We start from the raw sequence: 14,264 nt of genomic DNA on the forward strand, positions 1-14,264 counted from the left end.
TCATCACTCACATAGGCCATGAAGTTTGTTTTTTGTGGCAGCAGTAGTGTGCAAAAGTCTTAGGCAGCTTAACCAGAGACATGTGCTTAGATCGTGTCTAACAAGCCTGATAGAGTTCTTTGAGGTGGTGACCAGGCATATAGATGAGGGTAGTGCAGTGGATGTGATCTATATGGATTTTAGTAAGGCATTTGACAAGGTTCCACACGGAGTTTTACACAGTACTTTATAAAGATTGATCATATGCCCTTGAAGTGATACTAGGCACAGGAGTGTCTGTATGTAAGATGACTGACAGGAAATGATAAAGTAGTGATGGTACAGGGAGGGGCTGGATATGTTGAAGATGTCTGTGAAGACATCAGTGAGCTGGTGTGCAAACTCCCTGGGTACTCAGCCTAAGCTAATATTGCATACACAAGGGAAGAGAACTTGATCCAAATTAAGATATCTTTCCTCAAGTGAAATGCAGTAACGTAAAACAAAATATAATGATGTATACATGTTTTCTCAAGTTTCACAAACCAAACCAAAAATCAGAAATTCAGATGGGGATCTTGACAACACATTGAACAATCCTTTGGGTGAATTGTTCTGACAACAAGCACCATTTCACTTGTATTTATTTCCTTTCCTAAAGATGTATACTTGAGCTATAGTTCCAGCAGTTCTCCAGTGTCCCATCCAAGTGACTATGTACATGCCAAAATGAAATGTCAACAGGCTTTTCAATCCCTAGGGTCAGCAATGAATGTGGCAAAACGATACTTAACAAGCAAATGCACCTCCCAATTAAAACGTGCTTTAATAATATCTTGATTTTGTACATATATTTACAAACCACCAGATTTATTAACCCATACTTGGGTTACAACCCAGCTCCCCAAACATGCTTAAGTAAGTAGGCTCAAAGTTTCACAAGGATATTGCCATCAGGAAGGAGGTACAGGAGCTTCAGAACACACACCACCAGGTTCAGGAACAATTAAATCAGCCATCAAGCTCTTGAACCAGTAGGGATAACTTCTCTCACCCTATCACTAAACTGTTACTACAACTTATGAACTCATTGTCAAAGACTCTTCATCTTATGTTTGACATTTGTTTATTTTTTTATTTTTGTATGTTTATAATTTGTCATCTTTGGCACATTGGTTATTTGTCTGTCTTGTTATGTGCAGCTTTTCATTGACTCTATGGTGTTTCTTTGTACTTACTGAGAATGCCAGCATATATTTTCTCTGATAAAAAATTTACTTTGAACATTGAAAGAGATTGAGGGGTGATCTTACAAAGGTTCATATATATAAAATAATATTGGATATAGAAGGTCAGTCCTTGACTGAGAGAGTCTAAAACCAGAGGGTTTAGGTTTAAGTCAAAAGAGAAAAGGCTCTTAAAGAGGACCTGGAGAGAGGATGCCGGGGGGGGGGGGGGTGGGGGGTGGAGTCACAGTCTTCTGCTCAGAGGATGGTAGGTATATGGAGTGAGCTGCCAACAGAAATGGTAGGGGTGGGCACAATTACTTTGCTTAAAAGACTTTTGGACCGGTTCATAGATAGAGAAGATTCAGAGGGATATGGGCCAAATGCAGACAAATACATCGGGAAGGCACCTTAAACTAGTCTAAAAATGCATCAAATTCAACCCACAAAGGTGACAATTAAATTAGTTCCTTTGTCAGTTGGACATACAACTGATTTTATACCCCAGTTTTGCTTTCACTTGCCTATTTATTTTACATTAACAAGAACACAAGTATACAAATTAAACTGACCCTTGTATAATTTCATCAGGTTGAACAACTACATTTAACTGTGTGATACATTTCAGATAATGGATGTATAATTACAATGATTTACAAGAATACAAGCAGTTCGTAAAATTCGAAGTTTGTGTTTAAAAACTTCAGAATGTTTGTTGATGCACAATATGTACTTACAGTACTATGTCTTAAAATGAAATCGACACCCCAATCTTCCAAGGTTTAGAGATTTAGAATATTGAACGTAGAATAGTACAACACAGTACAGGTCCTTTGGCCAACCTTTTAAACCACTGCAAGATTCTAACCCTTCCCTCCTACATAGATCTCCATTTTTCTTTTATCCATGTGCCTATCTAAGAGTCTCTCCAACACTCCCCAGAAACTTTCATCCACAATCACCATAAATTTTTACCCTCTTGTATGAGTCTCTTCCAGCCTGGGAAAAAGTTGCTGGCTGTCCACTCTATCTACAGTATGCCTCCTAACATCTTATACGCCTCCATCAAGTCAACTATCATCCTTCTTCGCTATGGAGAGAAAAGCCCTAGCTTGCTCAATCTAGTCTCATAAGACATGCTCTCTAATACAGGCAGCATCCTATTAAATCTCCTCTGCACCCTCACTACTCCTTCCACATCCATTCTATAACGAGGCAACCAGAACTGAACACAAACTCTAAGTGTGATCTAATCAGAGGTCACAGAGCTGCGACATTACTTCGCAGATCTTGAACTCAATCCCCTGACTAACGAAGGACAATACGCTATACGCTTTCTTAACTACCCTATCAACTTGCACAGCAACTTAGAGACTCATGGATGTGCACCACAAATTTCTCTGTTCCTCTACACTGCTAAGAATACTGCCATTAACCCTGCATTTTCTCCTCAAATTCAACCATCTAAAGTGAATCCCTTCACACTTTTCTGGATAAATTCCATCTGCCAATCCTCAGCCTAGCTTTTCAATGGAATAACCTTCTACACTATCCACAACACCACCAACCTTTGTGTTGTACACAGATTTACTAATCCACCCATCACATTCTCATCCAAGTCATTTAGAAAAAGCACAAGGAGCAGGGATCTCAAAACAATTCCGTGCAGAACAGCACTGGTCAATGACCACCAAGCAGAATATGCTCTATCTACAACCACCCTCTGTCTTCTGTGGGCAAGCCAATTCTGAATCCATGCAACTAAATTTCTCTGGACCCATATCTCCTGACTTTCTCTAGGAGTCATGGGAAACCTTGAACACCTTACTAAATTCCATATACACATCATTGCTCTGCCTTTAATTTGATTTGAATCACTTCCTGGAAGAATTGAATCAAGCTCGTGAGTCACGGCCTGCCCCTCACAAAGCCATGCTGACTATCCCTAATCAGACTACATTTCTCCAAATGTTCATAATTCCTGTTTCTAAGAATCCTCTCTAATAGTTTGCCGACCACTAATGTAAGACTCACTGGTCTATAATTCCCAAGATTATCCATATTACCTTCCTTGAACAAAGGAATAACATTTGCCACCCTCTAATCTTCTAGTCCTACTGTAGCCAGTGAGGAAGTAAAAAAAAAACATCGCCAAAGACACAATATTTTCTCTTGCTTCCCAAAAGAAACCAGGGAACATAGTCCATCTGTCATCCCAATAGTATTCTTTACTTTGGATCATTACATATGCACCATGGTCTGTGTACTTACCCAGGTACAAGAGCCCAAATCCACCTTTCCCAATCGGCTTCCCAATTTTCCATTGCTTTTTTCCAGTGTCAGTCATCACTTCTCCTGGTTTGAGTTCCTCTGCCATCTTTCGTTTGGGTGGAGCCCTTGCCTGGGCCTTTACAACACTTTTGGGAGGCATCTGAAAGTTTGGAAATGCATCAACTGAAATGGGCATCTGCTCTCAAACAACTACAATGCAGAAAAATAACATCAATATATTCTCATCCACAGAATAATTGGAGATGCTGAGAATTCCCATTGAAAAATTGTCAAAAGTATGCCTTTTAGTGATACCATTAATGTACTACAAATGTAGATTTTCTGCACATTTCTGTGATTATATATTATTCCTGGGCCAAGATGCAATTTAGAGCACCTCCTTAAGTTAGTCACATTGTCAACAGGTACCACATTAGACTCTCAGATGTAATACTATGCAATTTTCCCTACCTTGAGCGGTGTCAATTTACACTTCTTCCTGAAGCAGGAATCAAAGAAAAAGAAACATATTTTACGGCATTGTAATAGGAAATCTATCATCAATGAAATACAAAGCAAAGAACTTGCATTTACATAGCATCTTCAACAGTTTTTGATCATTCCAGAGTTTTGTAACCAGAAGTTTATCATTAAGGTATATTGCCTACTAAAAGGTTAACACATACTAAGATCTTAGACTCAGAATAAAAGGACACCCACTTAGAACAGACGAGGAGGAATTTTAGTCAGACGGTGGTGAATCTGGAATTCCTAGCCAAAGACAGATGTGGAGGCCAAATCATTGGGTATATTTAAAGCAGAGGTCGATTGGTTCTTGATTAGCCAGAGCATCAAAGGTTATGGGGAGAAGGCAGAAGAATGGGATTGAGAAGGATAATAAATCAGCCACGATGGAATGGCAGAGCAGACCTGAAGAGCTGAACGGCCTATTTCTGCTTCTATATCTTAAGGTCTAAAAATACTAAGAGCAAGATAAGAATTGACCAAGTAATCAATTGTGATAGAAATTCAAAGTAACTGCAGATACAGGAAATTCAAAATGAAACAGAAAATGCAGATACTTTGAAGCTTATGTATCATCTGTGGAAAGAGATAACATTTCAATCAAAACATGGAACATTTAATTAGTCTCTTTCCACAGATACCAAAATACTGTGCGACAAAAGTTTCCAGTATTCCAATTAAATGCTCCTGTACTTTTCTAAATGGCACTGCACTGGAGGGTGGCAGAGTGGAGATACGCCTCTACCAAAGGAGGAGTAAGGCTCTTCTTCCCTCCTAGCCTGCAGATCACCCTTGGGCAAGGTGTAGCACCTGCTTAGACCACTGATCAGGGTCACGTGAAACCACAGGAGCAGGTGGTGGATGGTCCTTTGACCATCTGGTGCATATCACAAGTCCTGGTTATGCGACCACTGACACCAGGCAGACAATCTCTTAAGAGTATTGATAATGGCTGGGGTCACACATCTTGTAAAGACACTGCACAGAAGAAGGCAATGGCAAGCTACTTCTGTAAAAAATGCCCAGAACCATTATGGTCATGGAAAGTTAAAAGAATCAGATTAAAGACAGTTGGGAGACCATGATCACCCACATCATATGACACAGCACACAATGATGATGATAATGATGATGATGCTGACTGCACTGAAATGATATCCTAAAGAAATTAAAATTTTTCTTTCTGATTCTCTGGAACATGGTCAGACCAAGTTAAGTGAATTAAAAATTATCTACAGCAACTGCAGTTATCTAAGCCACTTCCTGTATAACCACAGGATTAGAGTTTACAGGCCTGAGCTTTAGCAATCTCCCTTTCCTTAAATGTAACATTTATCTTTAAAGTGTGCCCTTTATCTTGGTGTTTGTTTCAGCTGCACAGTCCGCAGCCACAAGTATTCTACACACATTACTTTATTAATATAAACTTGGCTAACATCTCCGTGTTGTTTACTGCCATCTTGTTTAAGGTACTTCAAATTATGTTCATTTTAGCCCCAATTCCTCAACAACATAAATCTCCCAGTGCTGCTCTTTCTCAAAGTATATTAAACACCTTGTATGCTTTTCTCTCTTCAAATTCTGCATCCAATCTAGTTCGATACTTAATTCCTTTAAAATGTTATAAACTGTCCAAATTAATTCATTCAGCTTTCTTTGCCCAACTCATCCTTCCAGTCAACCGCAGCAACCTTTTGAACCTTTTAACATCAGCTTCTTCAAAATATAACATTTTAGAAACTGTTTTCTTCATTTCAAGAATTCTTCCTTCCAAATTAGAAGAATCTACCTCTGTCCAGAAGCTTAAATAATCCAGGATCTCTAGGGAGTGTAGTAATGTCGAAGGCACCTACTTTAATGTTGTAAAATGAGGTGATCATATCATTGCATGGATGCAAGAGAACAGGAAGCGTGACTTTGGTATCCCGGCCAATTAACTCAGACAGCAGGACACTTGCTTCATTTACGTTTCATCCTGAGTGTCATTACATTATTTACTAGATACTAAATACACACATCTACCTTCTTATTTTTTTCTATATTTTATTTTGAGACACAGCATGGAACAGGCTTTTCCAGCTTAACGAGCTGCGTCACCCAACAACCCACTCTATTTAACCCTAACCTAATCACAGGACAATTTACAACAATCAATTAACCTGGCAACAGATACGTCTCTGGGCTACGCGAGGAAACCAATGACCTGGAGGAAACCTACACAGTCGCAGTGTGCACAGAATGTACAAACTCCTTACCGACTGGGCTGGAATTGAATCCCAAGCTGTAATAGTGATAACCACTATGCCAGTTCAAGTGAACACCAAGGCTCATAGCAGCATTTTTCACCTCAGTTTTGGAGGTTGAGAGTTCAAGTCTCAATCCAGAAAACTGAACATAAAATTCAGGGTGACACATATCAGTCAAAATGAGATAGCAGTCACAGAACACCACAGAACAGAAACAGGACCTTTATACTTTATTGTCGCCACCTATCGCATGCCGAACTATAAATCTGCCTACTCCCATCGACCTGCACCCAGACCATAGCCCTCCATACCACTTCCATCCAAGTACCTATCAAAATCTCTCTTAAATGTTGATGTCGAACCAACATCCATCACTTCTGCTGACAGCTCCTTCCACTCTCACCACCCTTTGAGTGAAGAAGCTCCTCATGTTCCCCTTAAAAATTTCATCTTCCTCCCTTAATCCATGTCAAGTTCAATTTCCATTTGCTCCCTTTGGAGTGTAAAATATCCCATTGCAGAGTTCTGGGGAAAAAAACTATATATTATTATATATAGATAGATAACCAGGGTGCCTAGGATTTTTGTACAGCACTGTATTCATCAACGTGGAGTGGAGACTGAGTGTGGTGAGAGCAAAGGATGTGGGGAATGGTGAAGGTGGAGGGGTGTGGGACAGGTGGCGGAGGAGGAGTGCCAGGGTCAAGTGGTAGCACAGGTGAAGACACACCCAGCCCTAAGACACCATGCAAGGTCATTTGATTCTAAATAATTGGTTTATTGATCATTACAGAATGTCTCTCTGGTGCTTCCCACTACCCTCCCCTCTCCCTTCCACCTTTCCCAACCATGATTTCCCTCTCCCCGCCTCCCTTCCATTGAGTCCACAAGAGAGATCCATATCAGAATCAGGTTTATCACTCACATAAATCAAATTTGTTTTCTGTGGCTGCAGCACAGTGCTATAGATAAAATTATTACAGTATTGTGCAAATATCTCAGGCACCTGAGAAATGTGCCTGAGACTTTTACCCAGTACTGTACCACAATAATTTTTCTTGTTGATAACAGGTGCATTTAAAAAACAGTTCTTGGACAATGTTCTAATAAGTCGATGGCATCAGAAAAATATCAGCCAAATTTTATGAACATGTAAATTAGGAGCAGCAAGCCATTCACCCTTCAAACTTGCTCTGCAATTCAATGAAATCACACTTTTTCTTATTTCTCTCTAAACTTATTTCCTATAAGCTCACCTCCTGACAGTGGTGATCAACAACACCTGTCCTTTACTAGCTTGGAGTATTATCTTGAAACTTTAACAATGGCATTTACAAAAAATACAAGGTGCAACACAGATTTTACAAAAGTGTAAAATCAAAATCTGAGCAACTAGATCACAACTTCATTGTCATAGTTTGTGAAGTTACATAAATACAATTGTTTTGGCAGTCTTGTAATACTTAATGTAACCCATACTAAGAAGGCACATCATTGACCAAAATGATCCAGTGACATTAGTTCCTCAGGTAATCGCAAGTCTAAAAATTGCATAGAGTTTTTGTACAGTTCAACAAAGCTGGTGCAAATTTCACACAACTTATGCACTGCACCTGAAATGACATCACAACAGTGATGACATGGGAGTCTTTATGTGACACACTTTTATCTTCAAGTCACTAATTGTTCACCAAATTAGCAGGCAGAAAGTTACAACAGCATTTTATTGATTTATTTGTTGAGATAGAGTGTGGAATAGGCCCTTCCAGCCCTTCGAGCTGCACTACCCAGCACCCGACAAATCCTGATTTAACCCTCACTTAATCACAGCTCAATTTACAATGATCAATTATGGTATGTCTTTGGACTATTGGGAGGAAACCAGAGCACCAGGGGAAAACCCATGCATTCCACAGGGAGGACGTACAGAGACTCCTTAGAGCATTCTGGAATTGAACTCTGACCTCCGACACCTCAAGCTGTAATAGCGTCATGCTAAATACTAAGCTACCGTGGCATCGTGTAGTTAACAGATGCTATTGACGGGTCCTCATGCAGGATTCCCTAAAGGTTAATTTGCAGGTTGAGTTGGTGGTGAGGAAGGCGAATGTGATGTTAGCATTTATTTTGAGAGGACTAGAATATGAAAACGATATAATGTTCAGGCTTTATTAGGCAATGGTAGGGCCTCACGGAGTACTTGAGCAGTTTTGGGCACTTTATCAAAGAAAGGATGTGCTGACATTGAAGAGGGTTCAGAGGAGGTTCACGCAAATGACTCCGGGAATGAAAGGGTTACCATATGAGGTCCGATTGATGGCTCTGGGCCTGTACTTCATGGAATTCAGAAAAATGAGCAGGGATCTTATTGAAATTTAATGAATGTTGAAAGGCTTCGATAAAGCGGATGTGGAGAGGTGGGGGAGTCTAGGACCTGAGGTGCAGCCTCAGAATAGAAGACATCCATTTAGGATGATGAGGAGGAATTTCTTTCACCAGAGTGGTGAATCTGTGGAATTCATTGTCACAAGCAGCTGTACTGACCAAGTCACTGGGTATATTTAAGGCAGATGTTGATGGATTGTTGATTAGTCAAGACTTGAAGGGATTTGGGGAGAAGGCAGGAGACTGGGGCTGAGTGTGAAATGAATCAGCCATGATGAAATGGTGGAGCAGACTCGATGAGCCAAATGGCCTAATTCTGCTTCTATATCTTATGGTCTTTTAAACAATCATCCAGGAATCCAGAAAACGAACTGGAAGTGACTGTACATTACTCCAAGGTGGAGATCTTGTTAAAATGAAACATCAATTAGAACAAATCATAGTACACACCATTATTGCCACTAAATTATATTAACTGGTACATCAGCAGTATATCAGCACTTCTCATCCATTCCAACGACGATGCCCATCTATGCTAATCCCATTTCCCTTTACTCTTTTCTTAATTTTCTATTCAAGTACCTAGCCAAATGTCCTTTAAATGCTGTCATTTATCCTATTTATCGTTCCACATATGCTACATAACCTATTCAGAACTTCCAACCATTTCCGCTTTTACTTCAGATCTCCAACATATGCAATATCTTCAGAATCAGAGTTAGATTTATTATCTCTGACATTTGTGGTAAATTTGTTACATGCAAGAGATCCTGCGGATGCCGGAAATTTTGAGTGAATTTCTTCATTGTTGTGAAATGTGTTGTTTTGAGGCAGTAGTACATTGCAAGTATAACAATTACTGTAAGATACAAAAAAAAGTGATGGCAAGGAGAAAATTGTTGTTAAAATGTTGAGTTTGGGTCTTCAGGCTATTGTACATCTCCCAGATGGCAGTAACATGAAGAAGTTATGCCCCAGATGCTGAGGGTCTTTAATGATGGATGACTCCTTCTTGTTCCCCTTAAACACAGAACATAGAATAGGACAGCACATTACAGGCCCTTCGGCCCACAATGTTGTGCCGACCCTAAAACCCTGCCTCCCATACAACCCCCCCACCTTAAATTCCTCCATATACCTGTCTAAACTTCACTAGGGTATTTGCCTCCACCACTGACTCAGTCAGTGCATTCCACGCACCAACCACTCTCTGAGTAAAAGACCTTCCTCTATCCCCTTTGAACTTCTCACCCCTTAGCTTAAAGCCATGTCCCCTTTGATAGCACAGAGGCAAGGAGTTTTGTGTCTATGAGGGAACTGGTTGAGTCGACAACCTCCTGCAATCTCGTGTCAGCCAGCGCACTGGAGGCACCGCACTGGGCTGTGATGCAACCGGTCAGAATACTCTCCATAATCTGTAGAAATTTGTCAGAATCCAAATTTCACCAAAGAGGGCAGCATGGTAGCATGGTGGTTAGCACAATGGTTTACAGTACGAATAAACCCACTTCAGTTCCCGGCGCAGTTTGTAATTTCTCTCCGTGACCATGGAGGTTTTCTCTGGGTGCTCCAGTTTTCTTCCACATTCCAAAGATGGGCTGGGTGGTAGATTAATTGCTCATTGCAAATTGTCCCATGATTAGGCTAGGGTTAAATCGGTGGTTAGCTGGGCAGCATGGCTCAAAGGGCCTATTCTGTGCTGTTTTTCAATAAATAAAATCTCCTCAAACCCCTAATGAAGTAGAACCACTGGCATGCCTCCTTTCTGACTGCATCAGTGTATTGGGTGCAGAATAGATCCTATGAGAGGCTGATATTTAGAAGCTTGAAGCTGCTCATCCTTTCTACAACTGACCCCCTTTAATGAGGACTGGTGTGCATTATTCCAACTTCTATCCTGAAGTCTGAAATTAATTTCTTAGTCTTGCTGATGTTGAGTGCGAGGTTCTCGTTGTGATACCACTCAATCAGCCGAACTATCTCACTCCTGTACAACTCATTGCCATTTAAGACTTCACATTTATCAGCAGCAAACTTATAGATGCCGATTAAGCTGCCTACACCTATGGGTGTAGAGGTAGTAGAACAGTGTGCCTATGTGATGCTCAATAACATCAGTCAGTGAGATGTTATTACTGATCCACAAAGATTGTGCTCTCCTGATGAGGAAGTCGAGGATCCAGAGAGGTACAAGGGCCCACGTTTTGAAGCTTGCCGATTAGTACTAACAGGATGAGAGTGCCCAGCTGTAATCGATAAGGAGCAGTGTGACATGTTACACTGTTGCTTGGGTGTCCCAAAGCTGAGTGAAGAGCCAATGGGATTGTGTCTGCTGTAGACCTACTGAGGTTCCTTAAGTTGAACACGAGAACATAAAAAATAGGATCAAGAGTAGGCCATCTGGCCCGTCGAGCCTGCTCCGCCATTCAATAAGATCACGGCTGATCTGACCATGGACTCATTTCCACCGACCTACCTTTCCCTCCATAACCCTTAATTCCCCTACTATGCAAAAGTTTATGTGGCACCTTATTGAACGCCTTCTGGAAATCCAAGTAAATAACGTTCATCTGTTCCTCTCTATTCACTGCACACATTATATTCTTCTGTGTCTGCCTGATTGATCCATTTCTTTCCAGATGCCTCGTTATTTCTTCTTTAGTGATAGCTTCAAGCATTTTCCCAACTACTGATGTCAAACTAACTGGCCTAGTTAGCTGCCTTTTGCCTACATCCTTTTTTGAACAGTGGCGTGACATTCGCCGTCTTCCAATCTGCCACGACCTGCCCAGAGTCCATAGAACTTTGTTAAGTTATCACCAAAGCCTCTACTATAACATTTGCCATTTCTTTCAGTGCCTTGGGATGCATTCCATCAGGACCAGGGGACTTATCGATCTTCAGACCTACAAGTTTGCTCAGCACTACCTCTTCAGTGATAGCTATTGTATTGAGGTCGTCACCTCCCATCACATCCATAACAATTCTACAGCCGGCGTTATAGTGGGGATAAGCTCCCACTACCTATTAAATGCTCCCAATGTTGTGTGTTCCAAATACACTGCCAACCAAGTCCAGCTCCTGGCCTTCACGTGTGGATTAGCTACTAAGCACAGTGAAACCATTTGTACTGACAGGAGAAGAGGCAAAGGCCAGTTTACAGGTGCCTCAAAACCAGTCACTCAGGCAGATGGAGCTCATCAGTGCTGGGGATAGCAGCTCATCATGAGCTCAATGCTTACTGGCTACTCCTGCGATGCCACTGGTGCTAAACTGTACCGGCCTCTGCTGCACCTCTGGATTCATCAGCTGCGTAGAGAGGGGGCACCAGCTACACGGGGAATAGCTTGTTCTCCATATCGTACTGTCATGGCTTGCATACACAGCTAGGATGCAACATCCATGGATGACCATGATCAAAGGAAGACAGTGGCAGTAGGCAAATTACAACAGGTCTAACTCTAGTCTCCCAAACAGGGAGACCATAAAAGGTTTCTGAGGAGAAAACAGTCTGACACAAATCATGTTGGGCATTGCACCTGTTACTGCCGCACAAAGTCAGAGTACGCACAGCCAGGGGGATAGACAGCAAGGGAATGGGGTTAAATACTGTATAATAACCTGCTCAAACACCTAACTACCTCCGTTCACTCAAGTACCACCTCACCCCTTACAACCATGCAAGCCTTACTTTTATTAGCCTTCCTTATATCCCACTCTCAAATAGGTCCCCACCCTTCCCACCCCAAGACCCCCAACATGTCCACCCTAATACCCTTTCTATACATTTCACCCCTACAGGCCCACTCCCAAGCCCCTCCCGATACAACCACTGCCCCCCGATATATCCACCCCACCAAACAGAAACTCCCTTTCCCCTGAAAGTCCATCCTGCCCGGATATCCACCATTTACCGAAAACGTCCGCTCCAAAGATCGCAATACACCCGCCAAGCCTAAAATACTCCCACAACCCCAGTATCATTAACTCTAAAAACTAATGCCCCCGCCGATATTCTCCACTCTGCTCATACCCCTCTTCGGTCCACACCCATCCCATCCCATCCCTCCCGGCATATCCACAGTTCTCTGTACCAAGCTTGGGAGGTAATCCTCACGGCCGTCTCTCCGGCGGGGGAAGCTGACCGTACGTTACCAGACACTCAGCCGTCTGTCTACCCGTCCGAATGACAGCCGCCCGCTATTCGTTCGGCGCCCACTTTCTTCCCGTCCAAACTTGGCGCACAAACTCTGACCCTGACCCGCCACCATCCGCACTTCTCATTGGTTAGCTCTGGCTATGTGCTGGCGCTTTGCATTGGTCCGATGCAATCCCACTCACGGCCGCTCGGAGGAAAGAGGCGCTGTCTGACGCAGCTGCCCATCAATTGATACATCTGTAGCATACCAAGGAGCAGATGTATCAGCATCTGTGGAGAGACAAGAGCGTGTTATTGATGAAGGTTTATGATCTTTTTAAATCAGAAAAACATTTGCATGGCTCTTTAGGCTTAACTTAAAAGTTTCAAGGTATTATTACTGAAAAAACAAATACCAAGTTAATTAAGGAGATAGTGGAGTATGTTACAAGCTTAATCAGAGAGTGGTGTATTTGGGGTGTCCAGGGAGGGGTAGCAGACATCCCACCTCAACCGGAAGTTCCGGGAGTCTCCCGCAAATCGATAGTGGCTCCCTGATGCCCGGAAATTGTATACAATATCCTGAAAATAGATTTTTTTTGAGCGGGAGAGCGAGCATCCTGATTGGTCTCTCTTCGTGCTAAGCGTGGCCACAAGGAAACGATATGAGTCAGCTGCACCTTTCCTCATTCACTGTCACGCACTGTTGAATGTGAATGCACGCGAGGTCATCAGTGACCCAAGACGTGCAAAGGAGTGGGTCCGTGACCCACTTGTGAATGTCCCCGGTGAATCATCCATGTCAGCGCGGGAAAAAGATCAACTCCCTGAGCTTGCAAATGATGGTGGGCTGAAAAGTATGTTTGACATAACATCTCTGCCGGCATTCTGGATCAAAGTCAAGGCTGAATATCCTGAGATAGCCACGAAGGCACTGAAAACATTGCTTCCATTTCCAACTTATCTCTGTGAAACGTAGTTTTCTGCAATGAATGCAACGAAAACTAAATTGCGGAAGAGACTGGACATAAGGAACCCCTTTTGAGTATCGCTGTCTCCCATCACCCCTCGATGGGACTGTGTTGTTGCAGGGAAACAAGCCCGGGCCTCCCACTGATTCAGCGATATTGGTGTGTTGCAATGATTTTATATGTTCATACGAGGAAAATATGCGCTGTGTGTTTAATATCCCAACATTACTTAAAATATTATGATGCGATTGACTTATCGCCTATATTCCGGTTGTGATTAACACCCCAGCCCCCGGTTGGCTGGTCCGCAAGAGTATTGTAAATATTAAACCGGTCTGCAGTGCAAAAACAATTGTGGACCCCTGCTAAGTAGACCTATCAGTTTTCTCTGTGGGCGGACTTTACAGTCGACCTCAAAAATAATGACAGTGTTGCTCGCTGCACTGTTTGCATCAGTGACTTTTCTATTGCCCATGGTGGGTTAAAAGGTAAAAGACATATTCAGGTGAGTTTAACAGGTGTC

General features: G+C 42.1%; 1 protein-coding gene across 3 annotated transcripts in view; it reads right to left on the minus strand.

Moving 5' to 3' along the window:
* vrk1 (VRK serine/threonine kinase 1) overlaps nt 1-12,910 on the minus strand; it is a 93,700-nt gene extending 80,790 nt beyond the window's left edge. The window contains exons 1-3 of one of the 3 annotated variants that reach the window (XM_072274367.1): nt 12,788-12,910; nt 3,948-3,975; nt 3,477-3,636 (exon numbers count right to left, since the gene is read on the minus strand). In XM_072274367.1, the coding sequence (XP_072130468.1) occupies nt 3,477-3,636; nt 3,948-3,975; nt 12,788-12,903 (304 nt within the window). In that variant the 5' untranslated portion in view covers nt 12,904-12,910. Of the gene's footprint in view, nt 1-3,476; nt 3,637-3,947; nt 3,976-12,726 lie in introns of all 3 variants that reach the window. The other 2 variants (XM_072274384.1, XM_072274375.1) reach the window with 2 other exon arrangements.
* Between the last annotated feature and the right edge of the window lie 1,354 nt (nt 12,911-14,264).

Source organism: Mobula birostris, chromosome 1 (genome assembly GCF_030028105.1).
Source record: "Mobula birostris isolate sMobBir1 chromosome 1, sMobBir1.hap1, whole genome shotgun sequence".
Classification (NCBI taxonomy): Eukaryota; Metazoa; Chordata; class Chondrichthyes; order Myliobatiformes; family Myliobatidae; genus Mobula; species Mobula birostris.